Raw genomic sequence first — 26905 nt, forward strand, 5'->3', positions numbered from 1 at the left:
TTAAAATATTCGAGATCTTTAGACGACAAGCTTAGGTCTCGATAAAAATGTACGTCGGAAATACAAATGTTGGCATTAACAATGCAACTTTTTTCTTAATTTAACTCCTACTACTTAAAATGGTATGTTGCTCGTCAGAACTACTTATGGAACGTCAAAGCATAAATTAAATTGCCTAACAAGTATGGTTAAATGCAATTGATTCTTGGACAATACAGCTTAATTACTTGTGTGTATACTGTATTATTATTATTATTTTTTCATTGAATAAGTTGTAAAATTGTTCAAAGAAAATATTTTGAATCAATTCCTTATCGCTAAATTGTTAATATCACAGAATTAATGATGTTTTACAACAATGTCATTCTTGGTTAATAATACTGTAGGAGAAATTGCAATCTGTCTGGTGCTAGTTTGACAAATTTTTACAAATTTTCTGTTAAGTAAAATATGTTTTAAGAACAATTAAATATTTTTTATGAAATTGGGTTGGAACCGATGGTCCCCGAAGTAGCTTTTTTCACCGATTACATCAAATACAATATTCAATGCTAACAAGGTGAAAAGAGTCTATATCCATGGGTTTGACTAGACCAAGGATATACCTTTTTAAACTATGAGCTAAATGAAATGTCCCATAAGGTAGACATAGGCCAAATTATTAAAATTGTTACAAAAAATCAATTAAATCTTTATGATCATAAGAAAAATAAAAACGATAAAAGATCCCAAATTTGTATGTACATTTTGAAAATGACCCTAAGCCAGATTATGACGTTTGCAGGCTAGAATCGGTCTACAGATTATAGAATGTCTACCTTTGTTGTACCCCATTGTGTCGGGGTAAAGATAGACCGCAATATGACCAAATGGTAGGACGTGGGATCAATGAGCCGAGAACAGTCTACAGTTACTTCAATTTAACTGCATTGGTGTTCGGCCACGATTACTTTTCTATTGTCGTCAAATTTGAGCTCTCGTAAATTCCAAATTTTTTAAGTTTACAAAGAAAAATACATACATTTAGGTCGTCAATATAACTGGAAGTATACTCACTCGTATTACTAAAAATGTTTATTTCCATACAAAATTTACAAAAATTTTATAAAATTTAAAATTAGATATTCAATGGAATGTTATTACAGTAATTCGTTAATTTAATATTACAGAGAAATCCCCCAGTTAATACATAATCAGAAAATTTTCTTAAGATACAAAAATATCTTCATAAAATATATATAAAAATATAATATTTCAGTAAATATTATTATTAGTGTAAAATATTTATGACAATTATGTTTTATATTAAAACAAAATTAAAAATATAATTGGAATGTATTCTATATTATTTCCAACAATTTTATTTAAGTACGTATTATTGTTTTGGAATAAAATTCATCATTTGAATTGTGTGATACCTTCTCGTTAAAAAGTTTAATTTTTTAAAATTATATAAATTGAATTGGCAAATTTTTATTCAAAGATGAAAGTTAATTTGCATTAATTTCTTTTTAAATTTTAAAAAATCTGAAGCAACTTCAGTTAAAGAAGTTCTAAAATGGGTATTAAGATTTCTTTAACTGAGGGATTGAGCCATCTTTTGACTCTTACGATAACAAGAGAAATATTTTTTTAGATTTAATTTTTTTTTTAATATTAGAAATTCTGTTTGACAGCTGCATTTTTCAAATTTAATGCTAATTGTATTTTGTTTGTTTTTAAAAATCGCTGAGAAATACATAACAACCTGATATAAGTTGGCTTACTAGCAGTAATGCAATCATGCCTTTACCGTAGTTTAAACAATTATAAAATCAACTTAACTTTGGCAACGATATTCTTCTTCAATACAACATGATGACTCCCTCGGGATTTTTTTGAATTTTTGTCTTTGGCACCTTTATTTTCCAGGGCTGTTTGATAATGATGGTAACAATGATAATATTGATAACGTACAAACATAAGGCAACAATGACCAATATAAAACTGTAACCAAAAGAGGATCTGCCGTCGGAATTCCATTTCAATTTCAATTCTTCTTTGGTCATGACATTTTTACTAAGTTTCAAATAAAACTGCAAAATCCAACTAATGACGGCTCCAAGCGAAAAGAGTGCTGTAGAGAAAAATAAATAAGAATAAGTAAAAAGAAAATAAAATTTAATTTTAACATCTAAAACAGGATAAAATTTTTCACAAATCAATGATGAAAATTCAAAATGTATTAAAATGAGATATGTTCGGATTGTTTTTAGGGTTTGAGTTTTTCCCAATTATCTTACATTTATGAACTGCATTTTCTTGTGGCTCTTTGAAATAATAGTCACAATCAAAATTATAATTCTCGGGAAAGAAAAGATAATGACTAGTAGGAATTTATTTATTTTTACAAAAATGTGAAGAAGTCTGTTTTCTGTCACATAGAATCAACCGCTTTACTTTCAATCCATAAACTGTTCTGCTGTTGGTCACAAGAGGTCAGCTTTATGAATGAATTTATCAAACTTGAACTGAGTATTTCTAAAATTCTAGTTTATGTATTTAGAGCCTAATAATAAATGTCTTACATAGTTCCTAGATGATGAAGTTAGTTGAAAAATAAAATCATTCCTTAATACAGTATTTTTCAACAATGGCACCTCAACTTGGTAACTTTTTCTTGCAGCACCTCTACTTCATCAATGTAGAGTTATTGCTAAAGCCCAGAAATTTGCAAGAATGCACATTTTTCCAAACATCTTTATGGACTGCATAAAAAGTATAAATTTTTGTGGCTTTGCAATGTTTTTGAGTTTGTTATGTGAGCATATACTTTCATTCAACTACAGTAGAGAGTCGTTAATCCGAATCAATTGGGGACAGGGGTTGTTCGGATAACCGATTATGTACGAAAAAATATATTAACCTGTCTGATGTTCAAATTTTTCTCCGTTGCGTGTCGCTTTGTGTTGAATTTTTCTCCATTGCGTGTTGCTTCGTGTTGAATTTTCGTCAATTTTAAGCCGAACGAAAATTTTTATAATAATAGTCGAGGCTATTGTATCGTTAAAAATTATTTCTTTATTTTGTACAAATAAAATAAATATATTGAAGAATATAAAAACATGAAAATTATACTTTAGAAGTAAATCTAGTATCAAAAATGTTCGATTCAGCACGACACAGTCCGACTGAAAATCGTTCGGATAACCGGCGATTCAGATTACCGGGGTTCGGATTAACGACTCTCTACTGTACATGCATAGTAATCATTTCATGCAAGATGATGTATATACACAATCATTAATGTTTAATTAAGCAAATAATAAGATGAAATAATTTAAAGATTATATTTTCCTTATTTTTGCTGTCGAACATTGAAATGCTTTAATTTCATCAGTTTGAACCATTTCTTTTTGTTTGTGCACGGAGAAAGAAAAACATCTGTTAATTAAACAATAAGTAAACAAAACTTTACTGTCTAAAATGTAAATGAATTACATGGAAATGCCCCAACACAATCTAAATTTTCCTGACAACCTATGCTGAATAACTGTGACACTATTTTGCTGTTAGCATTCAATGTAACATCAATTATAATCTTACATGAAAAAGGCTGGTCAAGGACTTAAAGTGCTATATCCTAAAATGATACACATTACATGCCTTGCACCTGTAGCTGAGGAAATAAGGGAGAAAATACAGTGATGTGGATAAATAAATTTTGTATAAGAAAAAATATTTCTAAAAGCACCTGGTAGAGTAGGATTGTTCAAGAATTTATCAGGGAATCTAAAAATAACTGGTTGTGATAGGAGTAATGGGGTTAACATTAATCTAAAATTGGGTTTGTAGATATTTAAGCCAAACACTATTAAATATTATGATGATAATTTTGAAACATAAAAAAAGTAGTTGATCAGCAAAGAAGTCACTATTATATGTGCAACACATTGTCCAGGAAAATGAGATAGAAGATCAGTTGGTATATAGACTCCTTTTGCCATTTTTTTTTCTTTGAACAAATATGTTTACTTTTTATTAATAGAGAAAAATTCGTCTTAATGATTTTATTTTTGTTAGTAAAATTAACATTAATTTACAGAACTAGGAACAACTATGAGCCTCAGTTTTTTCTGAACCAAGGGAAAAATCTCCAGTTCTCTCCTCTCAATGGTCCTGGAAGTGTTTTGTTGCAGCTCACCATTACTATATGTTGTGGCACTGTAGTGTGCTACAGCATCCCTGTTGAAACCACTACCTTAACAGGAAATTAATTTTTACAAAAATTATATAAAAAATGATATTCTCATACTATGCCAAAATTAGAGTGTAAATTAATTCTTTTGATTCCATCTTTGGCCACTCTATTCCAATGAGTTCACTGTTTAAGTTTGATTCAGAACAATAAACAAAGGCCAGAGTGATTAAGATGTCAGCATATCACTCTGGGATACCCTGGATCAAATCCAGACAATCAAAAAATCTCGAATATTTTGGGGGTGGTCTGTCCTGAATATCTTGGGCCATCCCTCACACCCAGCCACTATCACTATGGACCTGGCCAAACCCATAATGAGATTGATTAAAAGTCCCTTTTGATGCCTATGGGGCAGAAAGAACAAATAAAAATACAAACCAAACTCAAGCCTAAATTGTTAGACGATATTTAAGATAATTTTTAATTAATTAAAATATCCAAATCTGGCTTAAACAGAGGTCATTGTGCAGTATTCTTGTATAAAGATTAATCATTAGAAATAATTTAAATTCAAAATTAGAGAATTCTGGAAGAAATGATAACTTGGAACAGAACTTCTCTATGGATCAATAATCCAAACAATAAGCCTAAATTGCTGGATTATTTTTGGATTAAACTTAGCCAATGATTTGGAGTTTTGGTTACATTTTAAGTCTGGGACTACCTATATACATACATGATAACATAACAAGAATTTTGCAGAATATGATTCTAAGTTAAACAGAAAATAATGACAATATGAACAGCTTGAGAACTATATTCATTAAGTCTATAGCCTATAATATCACACATATATGTAAATTGTGTAAATTTTACTCATTTATTGTGCCTACAGTACAGTACCATAACACATACTATAATCATGTTCAGATGAATTAATTATAGTATCAAAGAATAAACCTATATTTATTGAACATTATCTAGTAATAACAAAATTTTATCCACTTACATCTTCATTACAATTCTCTAGACAATGGTAGGTGCTTAATCTTGTAAAACATAAAACTTGGTCAATTCTTTTTACGATTACACTAAGTTTTCACTTACTTATATAAAGGGATTATAGGTTACATGAAGATTGTACAAATGGGGATACAATTGTTAAATGGTAGAACCTTCTAAAGGTCCAATTGTGCATCCTACAAGAGATTCTTTAAAGAAAGATCAGAATTCTAAAGGTAACAAACATTATATGAGCTAAAAAAGACAGATGAACAAATTTGCTAAAATAGAGAATTAATTATACATTCACATATAGTAGAGGAACCTCCTCAGCAGAGTCATGAAAGCTGCAAAGGAGGAGAAGGAAAGTTTCAGTTGGCACAGATGTTTATGAAAGTGACCAAAACCGGTTGTAATATTAACATGGTTGCACAAAAAACACTGTGTGAACCAAGGCTTTTTCTTTCTTGGTTAAAAGACAAGCTAGGAAAAAACAACTTACTATACCTTAAGCTAATAGCTTTCCTCTAATGTGTTAGATACTTGAAAAAATATAGTTTTTAATGGCTCTAGAAAAAAGTATAAAAGAAATCCCAAGAGCTAATTCAGGCCCAACAAAAGGATTAGGAATGCCCTATTTGGCTAATAATTCAGTACTTAAGTTGCCAACAATATACCTCATGATCTGGGTGACTACAAGAGGAAAACTATTACAGGAAGCCAATTCAGAGAAGTCCAAATAGTATTCTCAGATAAGTGGTGACATGAATCAGATGTGGTAAAGGCAGCTTGATTGTCAAGTAAGTAAATTAATCCTATTTAAAGGATATTATTCCAAATGCAAACAAGCCAAATAACAGTAAATACTTCTGCTTGGAACACATTTAAAGACCTACTCAGTGGAGCACATTATGTTATATAATGGATATATTTAAAATAACTTGTTTGCAAACAAATTTATTAGTATCTAAATTATTTTAAATTTGAATATTTAAGAAGTATATTTTCTAATTTTTATACATTATAGCATTTTTCCAATATTGTATTAATATCATTTGTTTACTTATTATAATATTAATATGAAATTATCAAAATTATAAAATTTGAGTTCTTTTTATTTATGTTTAAAACATAACTCTAAACTCTCAAATTTAATGGAACGATGACCTGACTCTTATTATAAAATAGTTTAATAATAATCGACATTGTATTACAAAGAATGAAGGTTGTTTACTATTCTGATATCTTGATATCGTGTACTGTGACTAATAGTTGTAACCTTGGCTTGAATTCTACTGTATAGTTTGAAAGAAACTGATTAAATCTGTATTATATTTGATTTTAAGTTAAAGTATGATAAATATGTAAGTTATTACTTTTATAAAAATAATCAAGCTATGATTCATACTATGTAATATACTCCATAATATGAAAAAAGATGCCAAATTAGAATAACATTTCTATAGGAATTGACATGATTTTTTTGTAATTACTTAAATTAATTGTCTGATAATAAATTTAACTAAATTTTATTTAACTGACAAATCACTTTACAGACAGGACTAGAGATCGGCAAGTGCAAAAATGAATATTTAGAAAAAAACAGCAATTTTAGTTTTTTAAACTTATTAAAAAACATGATGAATGAATGCAAGTCGTGTTTTAATATTAACTCTACATTTTTTTTTTTTTTTTAAATTTAGAATCTTCTGAGACTTTATTAAGTTTTTATATAACTTATTTAATATTTCCCATTTGTTGAATTTATAGTTGTAAGAGATTTATTTCATTAAAAAGAATACTTCTAAATAAATTTTATAACATGATTAATTTTTAAAATTAGATAATACTCTTATATTTTGAATACAATATCAACAATAACAATAAAATTTAAATTAATTGCAAAATCATATAAGTTCATTATAAAAAAAAAATCAGAATATAATTTTATTATTTCTGTATTAAAAGTACTATTAAAATTTTACATGAAATGCAAATAATAAACTTACCGCCCATTCCATTCCACAGATATAAACCAAGTATTCCAGTAATTAATTCAACAGGTGTTGTAACACTATTAATTACAGCAAAAATTGCTCCAACTAATCCAAACAGCATACTTAATGCTACAGAAAGGACGGTGAAAAGCCAGAGTCCATATATGATCATTGGAGGGTCTTCTTTTAGAATCGTCTTAACTTAAATAAACAAAAAGAATTCTGTTGGTTTTCATACCTCATAAAATTTTCATGATATAAACTTATATTTTAAAAAATTAATTTATAAAAAAACCTGTGTTGTTATTTTCTTTTGTGTCTGTATTATTCAAATTTTCAAACTTAAGGTCAGATGAACTCCTTGAAAATTGATTTCCATTAGATTTTTCAACAAAGCTGCATGCATTTTTTGATGGAAAACATTTAACTAAGATAGAGATAAATAACATGCAAAATTTAAAAGATAACCAATAAAAAAAAAAGATAATTAATTAATTAGTTTTATTAATGGAAAATTAATAATGTTAAATTATTGACTTGAAAGAAAGAGTAAACTTATTTGTTAAATTATAGGCAACAGAATTAAAACAGATATTCATTGTAAGTACAAGTTAAATTATTTAGTTTAATTACTATAATTTTAATTTAAATTACAATTTCATGCATGACAATTCTTTGCAGTATTATCCATACTTCATAATTGAATATTAATATAAATTTTAAGATATTTGCATTAATAATTAAGATACAGACTAAAAATATTAAATTACCTGAAACCAGTATAATAAAAAATTTAATTTATACGTCATTTCAGACCAGACAAACTCTAACAAGTAAGTTATATTACAAAAATAATAAAATAATTGACAGATAAATAGAACTGTTCTCTTTTCTCAACAAAACTTCTCTTTCAACTGTAAAAGCATTCTACCTTACTGTTGGGCTATCCAGAAAACCTTATTTTCATGATTAAAAATTAAAATGAAACTTATCTAAATTAAGAAAATGCAACTAAATATGATATTATGGTAGGTAAAACGATAAGTTACTGGTATGAAGAACTAAGTACAAACTTAACTTTCATGAGTGTCAGATTTATTATAGTAAAATGATATTTCAATGAATTAAAAACTTCTCAAGTTGCAAATTGTTCAGAGATTTAATGCTTAAATTTTTCAGAGGAAGCTGTTTTGTCAGAACATGCATTAATATTCTCGAAAATTTAATGTTTCTAATCAAACTACAAAAATCTTTGAAATCTTTCAATGTTTCATTCATATATATTTATTGTTTCTTCTACTCCAAAAACTATAAATAAAACTAATGGATTTCCTTCAAAAAGTTTAAAATGAAGGTGTCAAATAAATAAAAAAATTTATATATATATATATCAAAAGTGCAAGGGCCTAAATAAAAGATTATAAGAAAACAAAGATTTAGCAAGAATCCACTGACCACTGTATTAGCAACCTTTTAATTAATTAATATGAAATTAGCAGACTGGAAAAGAGCTAAAATTGTCCAAACATAAAAGAACAGGTATCTAATAATACTAGCAGAAGCAAAGTCCAAATATATTATAATGAAGAAAATTAATAAATATCGGGAAAGAAATGAATCAGATGAATGTATGGGTTTGGGCTCTACTTCATGAAAAAGGCAAGACATTAATGCAAATAAACAAATATCTGATAGGAAAATTTCAAGGTTATGTTGCTAAAAAAGAAGCTTTAGTTGTCAACAGGTAAGTTTGATTTTTTTAAAAAAAGCTTAAAACTAAAATTAAATTAAGCAGAAAGTGTTGAAAATCACAACAAATATTAGATTTTTAGATTAGATTTAAGTCAATGTTTCAAATGGATTTTGCTAACATTAAGCTATCTTCTGTTACCAGGCAATGCACTCATTGTCTTTGTCATTTTTAGTTATTTTATTGTATTATTTATTTGTCATTGTCATTTTTATTTGTTTATATAATTTAATTTTGAAAAAGGGCTGTTGATTCTGGACATGTGGAAAATTTATCCTTGAATCAAATAGTTTAAAATATTTACTGTAGACTTCTGGATGAAAGTTGTTGGTTTATTTATTACACGAAACACAATTTTACATTTTATTCATAATATTCCTTTCATACAATCATCACATATAAACAAATTACAATTCCTTTTTCAAAAAATAATTATAAAAACTGTTTACCTGGATCACAGAGTTTATGAAAAATGCAATCCCAAGCATTCTTGGATCCACAAATCCATCTTAAAAGGAACAGGTAAAAAAAGTAAAATTTTCAATTGACCTATTATTCGACTGAAATTTTATTTTAACTTTTCTATGAATGATTGAGATACTTTCATGCTACATGCAGCATGAAAACAGATGGCTCGATTGTCAGTAGAAGGTTAAAAATATTTGAAAATAACTACATATTAAAACTGTCTGGAGTTAACAAATAGAAAACACTACACTAAAGTTTCTCAATTTATGGATTTCTCTTGTAAGCATTTTCAAATCCAGATTTTTTTTTTTTTTAATTGCTGTTATATCCTTATCTGAAAGTTCATTTAACAATTTTTCATCTTAAAACTAATGACTATTATTTTTCAATAAATAGGAAATTTCAGGAGTAAAAGACTGCAAACTATGTTACTAAAAATTATAAATTTTTTTAATAATTTATTTGCTTGGTGAGTTAAAGAGTGGAAAAACAACAAATCTCACTAAATACAGATATGTGAAGCATTATCATCAAATATTTGAACATAAGAATGCTATTCAATTCTGTCCTTGGCTAATTCGGTATTAAATTCTTTACATACACTATATTAAAATTGGTTTCATTGTTTATCCAAAGTATCTCTTCTGCATGCCATTTCCTAATTACTGTCAACTATAGAAACTACAGAGATTTTATTTCCATTTAACCTAAAGGTTGAATGAATTTCATTTTATGTTGCACATTTTCCCTTTTATTACTACTTCTGGATATCTAGAATACTGTTCTATTTCTTTTTAAAATGGCATCCTTCCTGCTGTATTCATTATCTATCTCTAAAATCTTTAGCAGACATTTGTATATTGTTTTGATTTTCTCTATTATTAACTCTATTTCTTAAATAGCCCATAAATTTCAACATTACCTTTTTTTTACGAAATAATAAGCCAGACTGCAAAGTTAGTTACTATAACAATGATTTTTTTCATAGTTGATCAATTAATAAATGAAGTGTTTAAAGATCTTTCATCATGTAAGCCTATATTATCATTTGAAAATATTTTCAAATATTAGTATATTTTGACATTAATGCTTAAATGAACACTAAGGTCGAAAGAAATTTTTACTATTTACTTAAGCACCGATGCATGCACATAAGTGAAAATACTATGCTAAATTGATGCTATTTTATGTCTAAATGATACAAAAATAATGAAGACAAAACATTTAAATATTTCAAACAAATTACTTGCAAAGAATACTTTATACTTCAATGAATATTTCAAGCAATATCAGAATTTTAATGATAAAGCAAAAATTAATTTCACACCTTCCTTATGTCTTCCAGCAATACTTTATTAAAAATGAAGTATTGCTGAAAGACATAAGGAAAGTGTGAAATTAATTATTGTTTAGTTCCAGCTTTGAATGACACATTGATACAGCAAATTAGTTAGTTAAAAATGATGAATGCATATCTTAATCTGAAATTATTTTATAATTATTTCAACAGTACCAAATTAATACAATGGTATTGAATTTATTTTCAGTTGTTTTTTCATTATTTATTAACATAAAAAAATAGTTTACATTAATATTTTAGTACAGTTATTATTATTTTATTCATACTAAATATTTTTATCATCAAATAAAACATTTATCCATAGCTTTTGAACGTTCAAGTTATAATTCACTTTAAATACCAATTTTTGTTAATTTTTTAAAAATTGGCATTTCTAAAATTCTGATATTTACCAAAACTTCCTTACAATAATTTAGCCACTTAGAAACCATGTTTTATATTATCTATTTCCTTTATAACAACTACATAGTCCATTTAAACAAGCACAGCTCCTCTTCAATTGGCACCATACAAAAAAATTACCATTTAACTATGGTACAATCAATTGTACCATAGTTAAATACCTTAAATACCTATAAAGTTTATATTTTAGGATTTTATAAGTTACCGGTAAAGTAACGTATAAAATCCTAAAATACAAACTTATAACATCATTACAAAAGGATGCGCCCTTTCAGAAGAATGTCCGAAACTTAAAACTTTTATTTACAATTAAAGGTTTTAAGTACCTTTTTCTAGAAGCCACAAATATATTATGGCTTACGTTTACGGCTTCTAGTAAAGTTAATGCAATTTTTGAGTATTCGACTCATTACCCAAGAAGCAATTACCAACCGAAAGGTTTAATTGGTTAATTTTAGAAAGAGATAAGAAAAATTTGTCTATTATTTGGACATTTCAAAACAGACAATAAAAGAATCCAGTTTAAATTCAAAGAAACAAAAAAAGAATCAGTCAGCAGAGCAGGACAGAGTCGCAAGTAACCGAGCTAGAACAGAAAGATCAATGGTAATTCAATAATAAAAAAACAATCAGTATAATAATAATAATAATTAATATAATGGAATTAATGTTCATTTAAATTCAAAAACTCAGTTTTACAGTTGTATGCCCATTAAACTTACTTATTATATTTGACAATCTGTCACCAAAGCCGAAATTTAAGTTCTTCTTCCCGGAGAAAAGACCAAAATGAAGTTCTCCTTCAAACTTTCTCACGCTGGTGCGATTAATTACGTCTCTTTCTATTATAGGCTTTGAATTCAACCATTCTTCGGTCGCTAAAGACACCGAGAGAAGTGCCAAGCAACCCAAACAAATGATAAAAGTCAGGTAGATCAGTATCTTCTGGACGATATCCATCGGGTCGTCTGTTTCTCACCACTGTCGACACGTTTAATTAATTAAATATTAAAAATATTGATAAATCATTAATGTCCGTATCTGTAGACTTATGTCATGCTTAACAATCGGAGTTTACCGAGTTGATTTTTCCTATTAAATATTTTTAAAAGCATAATTCTTTCTTACGATACCTACTCGACCAGAAGATAAAAAAATTTTTCCCGAGATCAAGGCGCCCCCTGGAGTTTTATTTAATATTTAGGAATTTATAAAATGTAATTGTGTCTGACGTATTTTTTAAACGTTATTTCTATATATAAACTAATTTTTTTTAAAAAAGTACTTTATTGAATAAATTTCGTAGTTAGATTAAACTATTATTAATAGTTTACATTAATACTGAAAATTATTTGATATTTGCCGTAATATTAAATATATATATTTTTTTCCTCCTCAATTTTCTACTGTTAAATGATAAATTATATCTTACATTCTATCAGCTTATTTATAATTATTACAAAAATCATACCTTTAAATCGTTTCTAATAATTATGATTTGTCAATGTTGCAACCTAACTTTTTTTTCTTGGTATGTCGAATTTTTCAGAACACTATTAATTAATGCCGAAATAAACGGCTGGATGGCCGAGCAGTTAAGATGGCAGCCTACTGCTCGGGGATCCAAGATCGAATCCGGATGAGGCGAAAAACCCCAGGAATTTTTCGGGAGTCCGTCCGGAGTTGTTGTCCCCTCATCACCCGGGAACTGCATTGTGGGCCTGGTAGAATCCGTAGAAGCATTGCTGAAAAGGCTTTCTTGGTGCTCACAGAGATTATGAAATATGTCAAAATAAAATGAACTCTTAAACAAAAGCAAAACCAAAAGTAATTGAATTGCGTGTCGAAACATTAAAACTGCTTTTCAGAGTTAGAAGATATATTTTGGAATATACAGAGTGAAGGAGGCATTAGCCTGAAAATTGAAATATCGCCAAAACAAAGTGTTGCGGAGGAAAATTTATAAAATAAAATGTGTTTGTATTGAAGGCGGAAGGATAACAGGTTTATTTATATTTTATTTAGATATGTTTTCGAAATCTTTCAGGCAAAAGTTATTCGTTATTTCACGTAAATTCAGCTGCCGCTACGAAAGGTATAGGTTTTCATTTGAAACAAGTTGACCTTGATGTAACTTTGGAAACGTGTTCAAATAAAAATAAATAAGCTTGTTACCCTTCCGCCTTCAACCAAACACAATTGATTTTAAATATTTTCCTCCGTAAGACTTCGTTTCGGAGATATTTTACTTTTTCAGGTTAAATTCCTCACCTTACATAAAAAAATCCCCCCTTAAAATATAGAAAATATTTAAAATATACACAAAAGTAAAAAGATAATGATTTTAGATTTCAAGATAAACATAAAAAGCACTATATACTATACAATGTTTCCCAAAAGACATGATGAAGTTCTAAAAGATAATATCTTATTAAACGAAACGTAGTACATACATTAAACATAAATAAAATTAAAGAACAACTAAAATAGTTTTTCCATATGTTTAAGTAATAAAGTTCCATGTGAGTTTCATTAGTGGCTCTATAAACATCTAAGTGGTGTTCCACTTTCAGCCATACTCGACCAAGAAAATCGCGTGAGATATTAAATAACTTCTCTGATTCGTCGTTTCAAATGTTGAATGTGAATAAGAACACTGTATTCAATTTGCTTCATATATTCCAGAAATAAAAATTCAGAAGATGTCATGTCCAGAGAGCATGGATACCATGCTCCCATCAATTCATCATAGCGTCATAGAAATGTCTCATCAAGAAATTCCGTAACGAATCCACCAGTGGCCAAATGGGTAAAGCTACTGAACACCAGGAGTTGTTTCAGGTTCGCACTCTGCCAACAAGCTGATTACATAGAGTTTTCTTGGTTTTCTTCACATGTTTAATACCTAAATAGGACCATTTTTCCATAAAAGTTTTCCCTAGAGGTACCTCTCCCTTGGCAGATCGCTCATATGGTGTATTGCCTTATTCCATCAATCTAATCCAATGCAAATTCCGTAACAATCTTGGCTTAGCGTGGAGAAGCTTCATCTTGCTGGAAGATCGCATTTTCAACAATTTTGGAGTATTGCAAACAGTTCCAACAGGTCAAAGTAATTAAATGATGTCACAATACCTTTATCAAAGAAAAATGGGCAAATCAAGCGCATTAACTTCGAGATGGAAAATTTGGTGAGTTTTTCTTTCATTTTTATGTGTTTTCATGTTTCATTCCATTAACATAATTTTTGGAAATCCTACCACGACTCTTAGGACACATTGCTAACACGTCTGTATAGAAATTCTGATCATAATTATCATATTCATAGTTTCAACGCTTAATTAACTTACCGTTTAATATTTTAACAAAATATAATAAACACAATTTCTGGTGTGGTGAACATGCGACAAGCAAGAGAATTTCTTGGATACGTAAACGATTTTTAAATAAAAGTAATGTTTAATTTTACTTATTGTGTAAATTTACACAATAAGTAAAACGGGATTAAAAAAAATTCTATATTATGTTCAGATTTTGTTTTTAAATTATACGCAAGCCTATTTGGATGATAGTCGAGCCATTAAGGTGCAGCTTGGGGATCTAGATGGGTAAAAAAATCCCAATAATTTTTCGGGAATGGTTCGTTTCAGATATATTGAGCCCCATTCCTCACCACTCAGTTTCTCATTGTGGTAATAGTTGAACCCAAGATGGGCTTGATAAAAAGAGGAAAGTAGTAAAGAAAAGCCTATTTTGGTTTATCAGCTCTATTCTTTTATGGTTCATAAAATCCAATTAAAAAGGAGACAGGCCGAAATGCATATTAGACAAATAACGAGTTAATTAATTAAATTCACTGAGAGTGTTTTTTTTAACTCTTTCCGCCCTGTGGGCACCAAGAGGGCCTCTTTTAGTAGGCCCATTATGGGTTCGGCCAGGCCCACAATGGGGCGACCGGGTGGTGAGGGACGGGGCCCGACATATCCGAACGGACCACCCCCCGAAAAATTCCTGGGGATTATTCGACCCGTTCGGATTCGATCCCGGGTCCCCCAGAGCGGTAGGCTGCCACCTTTACCACTCGGCCATCCGGCCGTCTACTGAGAGTTTAATAAGCCTGACTCATTGGATCTAGTTAACTATCATTTTGTAAAACCTTCATATCAGTTTATTTTCTAAACTAATGAAATATTTAAATATATGTAAATAATTACTGTTCAAACTTCAGCTCTTATCACTGCAATTGAAAAAATATATTCAAATTCATTTCTTTATCTTATTTAATTATGATTAGATTATTTGTAACTTACTTGATTAAACTTACTATAATAAGTAATGCATCAGGAATTAACAAAGTAATATATATTCTAAAGTAATATAATTATTTTTAATAAATAAGTAATATAAATATCATAAAACTAATAAAAACAATTGAACCGCTATTGGTCATTACTCCATTTTTTCACCAATAAATTGTTATTTCTTCAAAATCATTTCAATCTCTTTATTAAATAAATCACTTTGTCTTTATTTAAATACAAATTTTTACGCTTCAGAAGCTTCATAAAAATATTTGAATACTTTTCTATGAAGCTTTTGAAGCATGTAAGAAATTCAACACAAATTTTTATCTCTTATTTAACAGAAAGAAATTATTTTATCTCTTTTCTTTGTTGATTTATTTTGAATAACAGATAAAAATTACCGCAAATAATTTTGCTTAAGTGTGTAATATTAGAATAAAATTTTTTAAATATTTATTTTAAATATTTTGTAATAAATGTTCTTTTACTATTTATTAAATTCAAATGATTTCATAATAATAAAATTGTCAAGAATGTTCAGTTAATGCTAAAAAATTATAGTATTGTGATATAGGGGGAACCTACGAACTTAATTCTTTATTCCAATAATTTCCGCCTTGTGGACACTAAAAGGTTGTTTTTTAGGAAGAGCATGAAGGGTTTTGCCAGAACCATAATGGGACTGCCACGGGGAGGGCGGGGCTCTACGTATCCGGACAAACCACCCTTTCGGATTCGATCTGGGATCCCCATAGAATGGTAGACTGTCACCCTAACCGCTCGGCCATCCGGCCGTTTTGAATCTAAATGGAATTAGTATCGATTAAGATATACTGTATTCATCTGTATTCATAAAATCTGATTTTCCACTCAGATTGAACCCGGTTTTCCAGAATGGCAAAATATGTTGACGGCCGAATGGCCGAGTTGTAAGGGTGGCAGCCTATCGTTTTGGGGACCCGGAATCGAATCCAGACGGGTCAGAAAAACTTCAGGAACTTTTCGGGAGGCCGTCCCATTATGGGCCTGGCCGAATCCATAAAGGTTTTTAAAGACCTTTTTAATGCTGTCGGGATGAAAAGAGTAAGAAGAAAGCTCGGCATATAATGATCAAATAATGTCGGATTTTAATCGAGCTGTAATTATGGCTATAATTACAAAAATATAAAAATGCTGCTAACAATAAAAATTGCGTAAGTTGAAGGTAAGCGGTTAAGCCGCCATCGTGTATTAAAATATTCTAAATTTATTTATTTATTTCTAATTAAAAATTTAATACAAGATGGCAGTTTAACCGCTTATCTTTTGTCCAAATTACGTAATATTTTTTAATATTAATTAGCCACATTATAGCCTGATTGAAATTCAACAGTATCGTTTGATTAGTTTTTTCTTAAAATATAATTTGTAGGAAATTACGAAAAACATTTGGTAAATTTATTCGAAAGTCTTCATATATTTCTATATTCATTTCCCATACGCGATGGCAGATATTAAATAATATTTGTCTCCATCTATATGATAATACTAATATTTAAAAAATTAAATATACTTTAAAAATCAATGCTAATTATTATAACATAATTTTAAATTTTAACTAATAAATTATTTAATTTTCACAAATTTATTTATTTACTTTAAAAAAAAAATTATCACTAACGAATACATTGCCATCTGGTGACAGATTTTAACACCTTTTAATAAATATAAGACAATAATCTAATTATTAATTAACATTAAAATAATTTAAATATCTAATACGGATAAGTCGAGAAAATTAATAAGAAAATAAAAACGCGTGCGAAATTAATTTACAATTTCACAAAATAAACTAGCCAATAACGCGAAAGAGCGTGAAGGAGTGAAGCGGCAATAAACGGAATGTTGGGAGAGCGAAGTAGATCAAGCGGCGTTTATCCCCGATATTCGAAGAGCGTGATTAATGTGATCGAAACGGGCCGGCATTTTTGAATGAGAATAAATCGTAATTAACGATCGCTTCGATTAAAATTTTAGTTAAATTTTAAGATCGAAATATGATTCTACGAATGTTAAAGTGAACGATTAAGCGAATAATATAATAGTGAAACTCGTTTGCAGCCGCACCCTGATAGAGTCCGAGAGAGAAGAGAGGGAGAGAGAGGAGCGGCCGCTTGTAAAGTATACAGAGAAGCTGGTGGTAAGTTTGAAGTACTGTGTTTATTTTCGAGTACCTTTACAAGAATTCAAACCGAAATCGCATTTAAATAATAATATGTGACATAAATCGAAGCAATAGACGTAACGTATATGCGTTTAGTAATCCCTTCTAAAATAATATAATTTGTGTGTTTAATTCTACTGTTTAATTTTTATTTTATGCAAATTTCTATTTATAACACTTGGAAAAAATTCTGTCTTAATCATTGCCGTAATTAATGTAATATAATGCAGATAAACGTTGTTTTAATGCATTAAATTAATCCCTTGTAATTGATGATTATTATGATCAATGCCTGTTTAATTCACAGGTCATTATGATCAATGCTTGCTTATTTCAAGATCGTAATGATCAATGCTTGTTTAATTTAAGATCATAATGATCAATTCTTGTTAAGATGCAGAAATCATGTTTTTAAAATATGAATTTGTTTGTTTGTTAATTATTTTTTTTATATGTTTCTTGATTCATTTTGTTTTCATCATTAGTACAGGTGATTTGCTAATATTTTTAATAATACAGTTTGTATCCTGTCCGCATCATTTAGTAACACGTAACATATACATTGTTAATATGTTATATAGGACAATGCCTGGTGGGTTATGGATATAAATACTTTCAGGGGAAAACATGAAATAATTTAATATATAAATATACTATCTTAGTTTTTAGTATGTAAATTTTTATTTTACAGGAAAAATGAAATTTGATTATAGTAGTTATAATAATAGCTATGATTTTTTTTTCTTTATTATTAGTAAGAATATGAAATAGGTTATATGGATTTTAAATCAGTTTATAAATATATGTATATATATTTTCTTTCTAAACATATATTTGAAATTTGCTTATAAAGATAAATAAATTCTATTGAGTTATATAAATTAAGTAAATATATTTTCATATATTTGGGATGTTAAGTCAAGATTCTAATGGTATTTTTATCAGATAGGATAGTAAACAGATAAAAATTTATATTACAGTTATTCTCTTAATGTGTTGAATACAAAATTTAATATTTTAGTTTACAATTCACTAGATTAACAAAGAAAAAATTGTAACCACTAAAAATATCAAGTATATTATATGTAAGCAATTTAAAATTGTTGTGTCTTATTTATATTTTTTGAAAATAATCTATGTTGTTACATATTTAAAATTGATTAATGTATATTTATTGTACTATATTAAGTTAGCTTATTAGTTCTTCAAGCTGCGTTACTAATAAATAATTAATTAATTAATACTTTCTACACAGAACTATTATTATGATTGATTTTTATATTCTTTAAATTAAATTATTTAATTTCTTGGAGGAGAAATCAGGTTATGATTTGGATCAATAAATTCTAAAAAGTCATTTTAATTTGTAAAAGAAAACCAGAAAATTAATACTTTCTGTTAAATTTCAATTAAACATTTTTTTTTTAAATCAAGCCATACCATTTACATAAATGGAATTTAATTTATGTATGTTAAATCTTCAATAATTTTCGAAATTTAATTAGTTTTCTTAAAAAAGTTTTGTTAAAATTGCCATTTAATTATCATACAACCTTTAATAATAATAATTATCGGTAAAATAAATCTGATTTATGTAAAATTTATAATTTTAATTGTGTTCAAAGTATTATTCAAATTTTTAAAATGACCAATTAAATGTTTTATATGTAATCTGAACGTATATACCGTTTATATTGTGATAGAATCGCTACTTCATTGCCTATTTACAGTGGTACTGTACAACTGTAATACATACAGTATTATTAACTTGGATGCGGGAAACAGAACAGATGAATGTCCCCCGTATCCGTATTTAAATATCCAACGTCGATAATTCGACATCCTTTAAACAGTATATTTTTAGTTCAAGTGACAATATCGACACATGAAGTACCGTTATTTCCTATCTCTCCATCATAAAGAAACAGTTTTCAATACGGTTTTTGTTAGGGCGTCATTTTGTTTAACGTTAAGTTAATTTTTACATCAGTTTTAATTCTCAGAAAACCGTCGGAGAATTCCCATTATACCGATTCTTTAGTACAGTAAAATCTGGTTTCACGCTTGCGCCTTGCTGAATGATGTCATCCATAAATACGATTTCGGTAGGCGACGCTTTGGCTAGAAATATATTGATCGAGTGGGGAAATGCAACTATTTGACTAAATACTATCCTAATCAATGCCGTATCCCGTGTCTGATTCGTGTCTCTCTTTTTTTTTCAAAAAAAAAAATCGCCTTCCTTAATTTGTTATTTAGATTTAACTGCAAAATATGTGGCGAATGTACGGCCTTGCGATTGTGACGTCATCCTATAAGTTACGTTATTGTAAAATGGTAGAAAGTGCCAATGTTCTGAGTGCTGTTGCTATAATTAGAGAGTTGGCACTCAATCTTAGTTTGCTTATTAAGAGATACAGAGTTTGAAAGCATGTTTTATAGCTTTTTTATATTTTATCCCCCTTTTTTTATTTCCACTCGAGATTCAATTGTTAATTATTGTACTCAGTCGAATAATCGCTTTTTGAAATGGTTATTATGATTTTAAATGGAATAATTAATTAAATATAGATATGTAGACATCAAGGTTATAAAATAGAGAGGGGGGGAAACAATTTTAATAGGATATTCTATGATTTGTTTTGTGTGTATAATTTAATATTTGGGTTTCTGCTTGAAATTTATTTTCAAATGTCACTTCAAAAGGGCTGTGTAAACATCTGGCGCCATAAATATGAGTTTAGGAAATGGATTAGGAATTTTTCACTTTAATAGGATTTTAGGGGTTTATATATTGGTAAAACTCGGAGAAAAATATTTGACGAATTTTGTAAATACGTAGAGAATAAGCTTCGGCTTACAATTCTTAAATAGAAGTTTATCCCACATCTGTTCAGTGTTAATTTTTATACTTCCTCCGTACGTTTCCGTACTTTTTGCTGAGCTTCGGATAATGACATTTCTGTCATTTAAAAAACAAATCTAAACTCCGAATAGAATTTTCTTTAGAATATTTCCCGAATAAAAATGAAATTTGCTGTATGATTCTAGATGTTGTTCCTAATATGTAACTTATAATCGTTTAAGTTAAATTTATTAATGTAAATAAACGTTTTTAAAATTAAAATGAGGAGCGAATAAGATATTTCATTGTAATAAAAATTAAATTAAATGTAAGAATTTAATGAAATTTATGATGAATAATTCAATTTATTCCGCTCTTGTATTATATAATTGCTGTTTAACTGAGACTTCTTATAAATGTATTATAGAATTCAATCAAATCAAAGTGTTGGTTAATTTACTTTGCTTAAAACAGTACCTGTTGGTCCTACAGTTTGTTTATTTGGTTTCCATAGAAACACCGTGGGAAAATGTATTCGTAACCGATAATTTGAATTATCCCTGCATGAATTGAGATTTTTTTCCCTCTCTCTTTTAAATTAGGATAACGCATTGCCTAGGTGCCAACAAGCAAAACATTTTGGTTCAAAAAGATGCAGTGTATCTAGTTTCTCTTTGCCACCTATCATCTGCCGAAAAAGATCGTTGCCAAAATAAATCCACTGAAGACCCGATAACGTATATACTATATAAACAGTGTATATATATATATATATATTATTTATACACACACACACATATACAAGTTAATTACGATGTAATGCTGATAATATATAGATGTTTTTTAATTGTTTCCATTAATGGCACCGCGGGTTGCACTATCAAAAAAAGCAAAATTAACTCAAGGTCATGTACATTATTAGCTTAAGGGAGTGCAAGGTTTGATATACAGCTTTGAAAATCCTGTATGTCGTCTGAAATCTCGAAAATATTTATTATATAAACAAAATTTTCAAATAAAAAGATTTAAAATATAGTTCCAACCTCGAAAGGGGGTGCTGATTATTAATTAACCTCCTGAGGCTGACGATCGTTTGATTTTGTAAATTAATGACAATATCTCTGATTGTTCTATTAATATTAAATTAAACAAGGCGTTAAAGACGTCCAGTCGTCGGTTTATTTTAGTATGTAATCTGATATCGCTTGTTACATGCCTGATTATTAAATTAACGGATCATGTATCGAATGTAAATATTTGCGAATATGGCAAATCTGGGACTTTGACACTCAGTCTGGGTTCTGTTCAATTAGATTAGAAGTTACTAAAATTATACTTTGTTATTAGTACAATTGTACTAAAGTTAAAAAAAATGTCAAAAATATACGACATTGTATATCTTACACATTAAATACGCGTGATGAGAGATTGAATAACTTATACACAATGTCATTTTCTTGAAGTAAAAAGGTTTCCAAATACAATCTGCTATTATAGAAATCCTTTTTAAGTGTACATCGAGGATTCTGCGAATTCATTTCAGATGAAACTGGACTTGAACAGATACAGTACATTGATCTCACCTGATATAAGGTGAATGGACAGACTGTCGCCACTATTCATCGATTGCCTCTCTCGAAACAGGTAGACCTACTCCGGCCCTACTCGGATCAATCAATTTTCCTTTATAAGTCTGCCATTTTGACCTGACAACACCGTTTTCTTATCTCTAAAAATATTTTCAAATTGGAGGAAGAGTACGTGTTCAAAAGAGAAATTCATGTGTATAATACGTTACATAAGCTTATATAGAGGCCTATTTTTAAACAGATATGAAATACATTAGTTTTTTCATGTAATGCACATTGTTAAAGGACTTAAAATCTTTTTTAAACGGTGAAGATAAAAATAGAAATGTACTGTATGTGTACTGTACTTCGAATTTATTAATTTAATAAAAAATTCTTTATTACTTTATTTCATATAAGGTATCGCTTTAAGAATCTCAACTAAAAACTTCAAAATTAATTTCTTAATCATAAAAATTAAATATCTAATCCTGTATTTTACAAACTTCAATTGTAAAATGTTATGCCGCTTCTCTTACTATAATTTTTTTGTGGTAAAAAATTTTGACTACAAAAAATTGTTAACGTTTTATATCTTTTACACATAAATAAGTATTGATTTTATGTAATTTATGAACATTTTTAAAGGAAAGAAATTATATAACACATTTAACAGGTTATTTTAGTAAAATGAATTTCTTAAAATAGAAAGCGCGTAACATTTAATAACGTCTATAATTATTTTTAGGATATAAGGTAAGTTAACAGTTACAATAACTTAATTTTCCTTTAAACTTCGGAGCATTTTCGTTAAAAATATAATTTATATTTATTCTGTAGTAATAATGTTTATTTTTCTAATAATAGTTAAAACTGTTTATTTATTTATTTATTTTTTAAATTGTAATTTATTCAAAAATAACAGTAGTAAATAAAATATTTTACTACAGTTATAGAAATATTTTTCTATATTATATTGTAGTTTTTGGACCATTTAACACGCTAAAAATATTTTATTTTGATTTAATTTCATATCATGTAACATTGATTATTATAAAAACATGAAGATAAATTATTTTCTGACATTTTTTAAAAAAATATATTATTTACATACACGTACCTTTTTTTTAATCATCTGTAAAATTAATTTTAGATGATCGAATTCATAATAATTAGCTGTGAAAATTTTAAAAATAAACTGGGAAAATTAGAAAATGTTAATGATGTATCATTAATTTTCAAATTAATTATTTCATAAAACTGATTAACATTATATGTAATGAAATATTCTGTGTAATGCTTCTACTTAAAATTTCCTAGTTTAAAAATAGCTTGTGGATTGTTAAAGTTCAGTTTTTCATAGATTTTTTCTTTATTTTTTGGTTTTTTATACTAAATTGAGCGTAAAAAATTTTGAACATAAAAACAATATTACTAAATTGACAAAGTTATTGGATTGTAAAATCAACATGACACAATTGAGGCATATCAAATTTGATGGATGTAATTTTTAAATGATGTACAGTACATTCCAACCGTTTTAATTTATTAATTAAATCAATTAAACTAAATAAATGGTTTTAATAACTTTTAATTGTTATACGGCATAAATACTAAGAATTTTATGTAGGCAGATGCCCACAACACTGTTAAATGTATAGCGATTAACCTATTACATAACTAAATAACCTAATATAATTAAATACATACAGTATATTTTATTTTTGTTACAAAAAAGTTATTTCTAAATATTTAATTTACTTCGAATTGATACATACAGTAAAACCTGTGTAAACCGGACTCGCGCGGTACCGAAGATTTTTTCCGTTTTGAACAGGTTTTTTTTTCTGTTTTGTTTTTTAAACATAGAAAATCGCTCCGTTCCGAAGAATTTATTCCATTTAGGCAGGTTCCGTGTTAGACAGGTTTTACTGTATATTGAAAAAATTTCTTGGGATTTTGATATTCTTTCTCAATACTTATATATTTCATAAAATTATGCTGTGTGATTACATAACTCTATTATTTTCAAAGTAATAAACCATTTCAAAGTACAAAATGGTTTGTAGTAAATTTTAAACTAGATAAATAAATAAATTTTACTGTTTTTTATTTTCTATTTTACAGTTTTTTTTACGGTAAAGTGTACTATTATTAAATATTTAAACGGATAATAATTTCTTTTATTGTAATTTTATTTTCCTACATTAAATAATAAAAAAAATTCTTAGAATTCGATTATCGCATTATAATCTTATAATCAAATATTATTATAAAAATGTTTTTTTTTCTTGTGGATAAAGAAAAATTTAAAAATAAAAAAAAATCTTTAAAGGAAATTCTTTCATAAACCGCTAAATTCAATTTCCTTTGTTTTTTTCTAGGCGTGTCATTGGAACATAATCATATTTCCTGTTGATAATTCGATTTTGAATTTTTCGTACGCTTATCAATGTATTTTTTATATTTATTTATAGATAACTTATTTTAAATTATTGAGAATGAGAATAAAAATCAAGTAAGATCAGACTCAGAAAATTTTCAGATTGGAAAAATTATCCTTGACCACTTCACCTTTTATGGAGACCCGGAACTAATGGTCTACAGCCAATTGCTTAGCTGGGAAACTAGATTTTTATTTTTAATTTTATTGTTTTGCTCGAAGGACCCACGTTCTGCCTTCTTAAATTCCGAATTCTGATTTACTTCGGCGTTTCGGACACGCTACTTGTCTTTAAGTAAATGAATACGACGGAAGTGCCGTGTACAGTTCATTGAAGCATTTATAAGCGATTAATTTTTTCTTTATTGCGGGTGTGATTTCGTATTTTTAGTTAGGCCATTACTGGATCGAAAAGTATAACAATGGTCTTCGGTTTCTAAGTAATGGTTTTTAATCACGGCAAAAAGTATCGTAAAGTTTTTCGTAATTTAGCACCAAAAAAAAAAGAAAGTGTATTATTAAAATAAAGCTTGTGATTTGTATAATTTAAAACTGTAATTAAGTAGGTCAGTATATATATATTTTTTTATTCGAAATTTTTAAGTGTTTTTCAATTTCATTCAAGAATGCTTCCGGTTAATGAATGAAACTTATACTGTAATTTTCTAACAAAGAAAGTAAAGTTCGTCACCACAAGAAAAAAAAAATTACACAAACAAAAGTTCAGCCGACCGAAGGACTTTTCATACATTTAGATTCCAGTTTACAGATGGGAGAATTTCTAGTTAATCGCTCTGCTTATTTCGTAATGATACTTTCTTCTGCCTTCTTTTTTTTTTAAAAAAAAAAGGCCCTTTTTTGTACTCGTTTAAATTGTAATAAACAATCGAAGAAGAACGCTTTTATTTAAAACATATTATAGTAAGCAGAATTATATACACACACCTTTCAAAAAATTATTTAAATTACAGAAACACACAATATTCTTAAACGAATATTTTGAGTTTAACAAAGATTCCTCCTGAAAATCTGGATAGGAGGAATCTTTGTTAAACTCAAAAATATTGCAAATATAAAAATATTTTAATAGCAATAAATGAAAATAGTTTTACTTCTTTTCTAATTGATTTTAATAAAATAATGTATTTTTCTTTACGCTGTTTAAACATTTCGAGGAACTTGAATTATTTATGGTGTACTGTTTATAAATTAGTTCATTCTATTATTAAGTAGTCACAATTGTAACTAATGTTATCGAACCGTTTTCCTTCTAGACTGTTTTTAACGGAAACTCAATAAAAAGATTATGTAATAATTGTTTTATAACATAAAAAAACATTAAATGTATTGGTTATACAACTGTATACAATTAGTTATACAAATGTATTGGTTAATATATCTTCTTTACAGTTAAGTTTATTTATACGTAATGTTACAATATACAATACATTAGTTACACGCTAGATTCATACAATGGCGATTAGTTAAAGAAGAATATATTCAGTTAAAATGGTAAAGGATTTCACACCTACGTCCTCATTTCCAGGGAGTATCTTGATATGAATACATATGTGGTCAGTTCGACTTGACTTTCCGTTAAATATCAAATACTCCTCCATTTTCCTTAAAACGCTTACCTCATAAGTAGTAGATTATTTGTGGGTCCTGTCCTTGACTATAACGCTTTATCAATGTCGCGTCGTACATCACACTTCATTGGCCTTGGAGGCCAGCCCTACCAAGGATTCAAATAAAAAAATTCTATACGTTAAATTCGGTTTGTTCTCCTAAATTTAATTCAGGAATTTACTTATTGTTGTATGTTTTAATTGTAATTCAATACGTGTGGCATAGTTTTATCAGCTTATGTTATGGCATTGATTTGGATAGTGTCTTATCTGAGAAAATAACTGATCAGGTGAACCGTGTAATCGTATTCCAGTTTTGAATTAAACTTCCTTTCGATTAGCAGTCTTGAATTTTTACTTTGGCATAAAAATTTTTATATTTTTCTTATTTATTTTTTAATAAGAAAGCTCACATTATTAATGGATTTATGAAATATGGAAAATTGGTTTGTAATTACTTTCTGTAACTTTAATAATTTTTCTTATATATTAAATTATATTTTATTAAAAATTTCTTTTTCATATTTATAACAGAAGCCATTTACTGAATTTATGAATTAACTTGTATTTTTTATAGATGGGCCCATTTTAAATATTTATATTTGAACTATTAATATTAATATAAACATTTTACATTAATGTTATATTTATCAGCATGCAAATATAAAAAAAAATTTTTCCCCTCTCTTTATTTTTGTATTTGCATGTTAAAACATGTTTCGGAATTACCTAACAAATCTGTCACCGGATTCTTG

At 27.9% G+C, this 26905-nt stretch overlaps 2 protein-coding genes across 14 annotated transcripts in view; one reads left to right on the plus strand and one right to left on the minus strand.

Moving 5' to 3' along the window:
* Positions 1-1063: 1063 nt before the first annotated feature.
* LOC136983703 (clarin-3-like) lies at positions 1064-12345 on the minus strand. Of its 2 annotated transcripts, XM_067280522.1 has the most exons (4): positions 11882-12345; positions 7475-7606; positions 7192-7380; positions 1064-2116 (listed from the first exon to the last, which is right to left on the minus strand). In XM_067280522.1, the coding sequence occupies exons 1-4, from the start codon at positions 12117-12119 to the stop codon at positions 1845-1847; spliced, it is 831 nt and encodes a 276-aa protein (XP_067136623.1). In that variant the 5' UTR covers positions 12120-12345; the 3' UTR covers positions 1064-1844. The 2 variants fall into 2 exon arrangements, with proteins under 2 accessions (XP_067136623.1, XP_067136624.1); XM_067280523.1 differs by lacking the exon at positions 7475-7606 and having other exon boundaries at positions 1067-2116; positions 11882-12344.
* A 5008-nt stretch (positions 12346-17353) lies between these two features.
* hts (adducin 1-like protein hts) overlaps positions 17354-26905 on the plus strand; it is a 106025-nt gene continuing 96473 nt past the window's right edge. For 10 of the 12 annotated variants that reach the window (XM_067280524.1, XM_067280528.1, XM_067280526.1 and 7 more), the window contains exon 1: positions 17355-17642. The gene's annotated coding sequence lies outside the window, so the exon portion shown is untranslated. Of the gene's footprint in view, positions 17643-26905 lie in introns of all 12 variants that reach the window. The other 2 variants (XM_067280525.1, XM_067280527.1) reach the window with 1 other exon arrangement.

This window comes from Centruroides vittatus, unplaced genomic scaffold, assembly GCF_030686945.1.
Source record: "Centruroides vittatus isolate TY-2023 unplaced genomic scaffold, ASM3068694v2 contig_884, whole genome shotgun sequence".
In the NCBI taxonomy this organism is placed as follows: Eukaryota; Metazoa; Arthropoda; class Arachnida; order Scorpiones; family Buthidae; genus Centruroides; species Centruroides vittatus.

What these genes read in the sequence shown, in the direction of transcription:
- LOC136983703 (XM_067280522.1), bottom strand. Translation starts at nt 12,119, where the DNA reads ATGGATATCGTCCAGAAGATACTGATCTACCTGACTTTTATCATTTGT. An exon ending in CAGATTGTCAAATATAATAA is followed by an intron (nt 7,607 to 11,881) that starts GTAAGTTTAATG and finishes TCTCTATCTTAG; the next exon opens with TTAAATGTTTTCCATCAAAA. An exon ending in AAAAGAAAATAACAACACAG is followed by an intron (nt 7,381 to 7,474) that starts GTTTTTTTATAA and finishes TGTTTATTTAAG; the next exon opens with TTAAGACGATTCTAAAAGAA.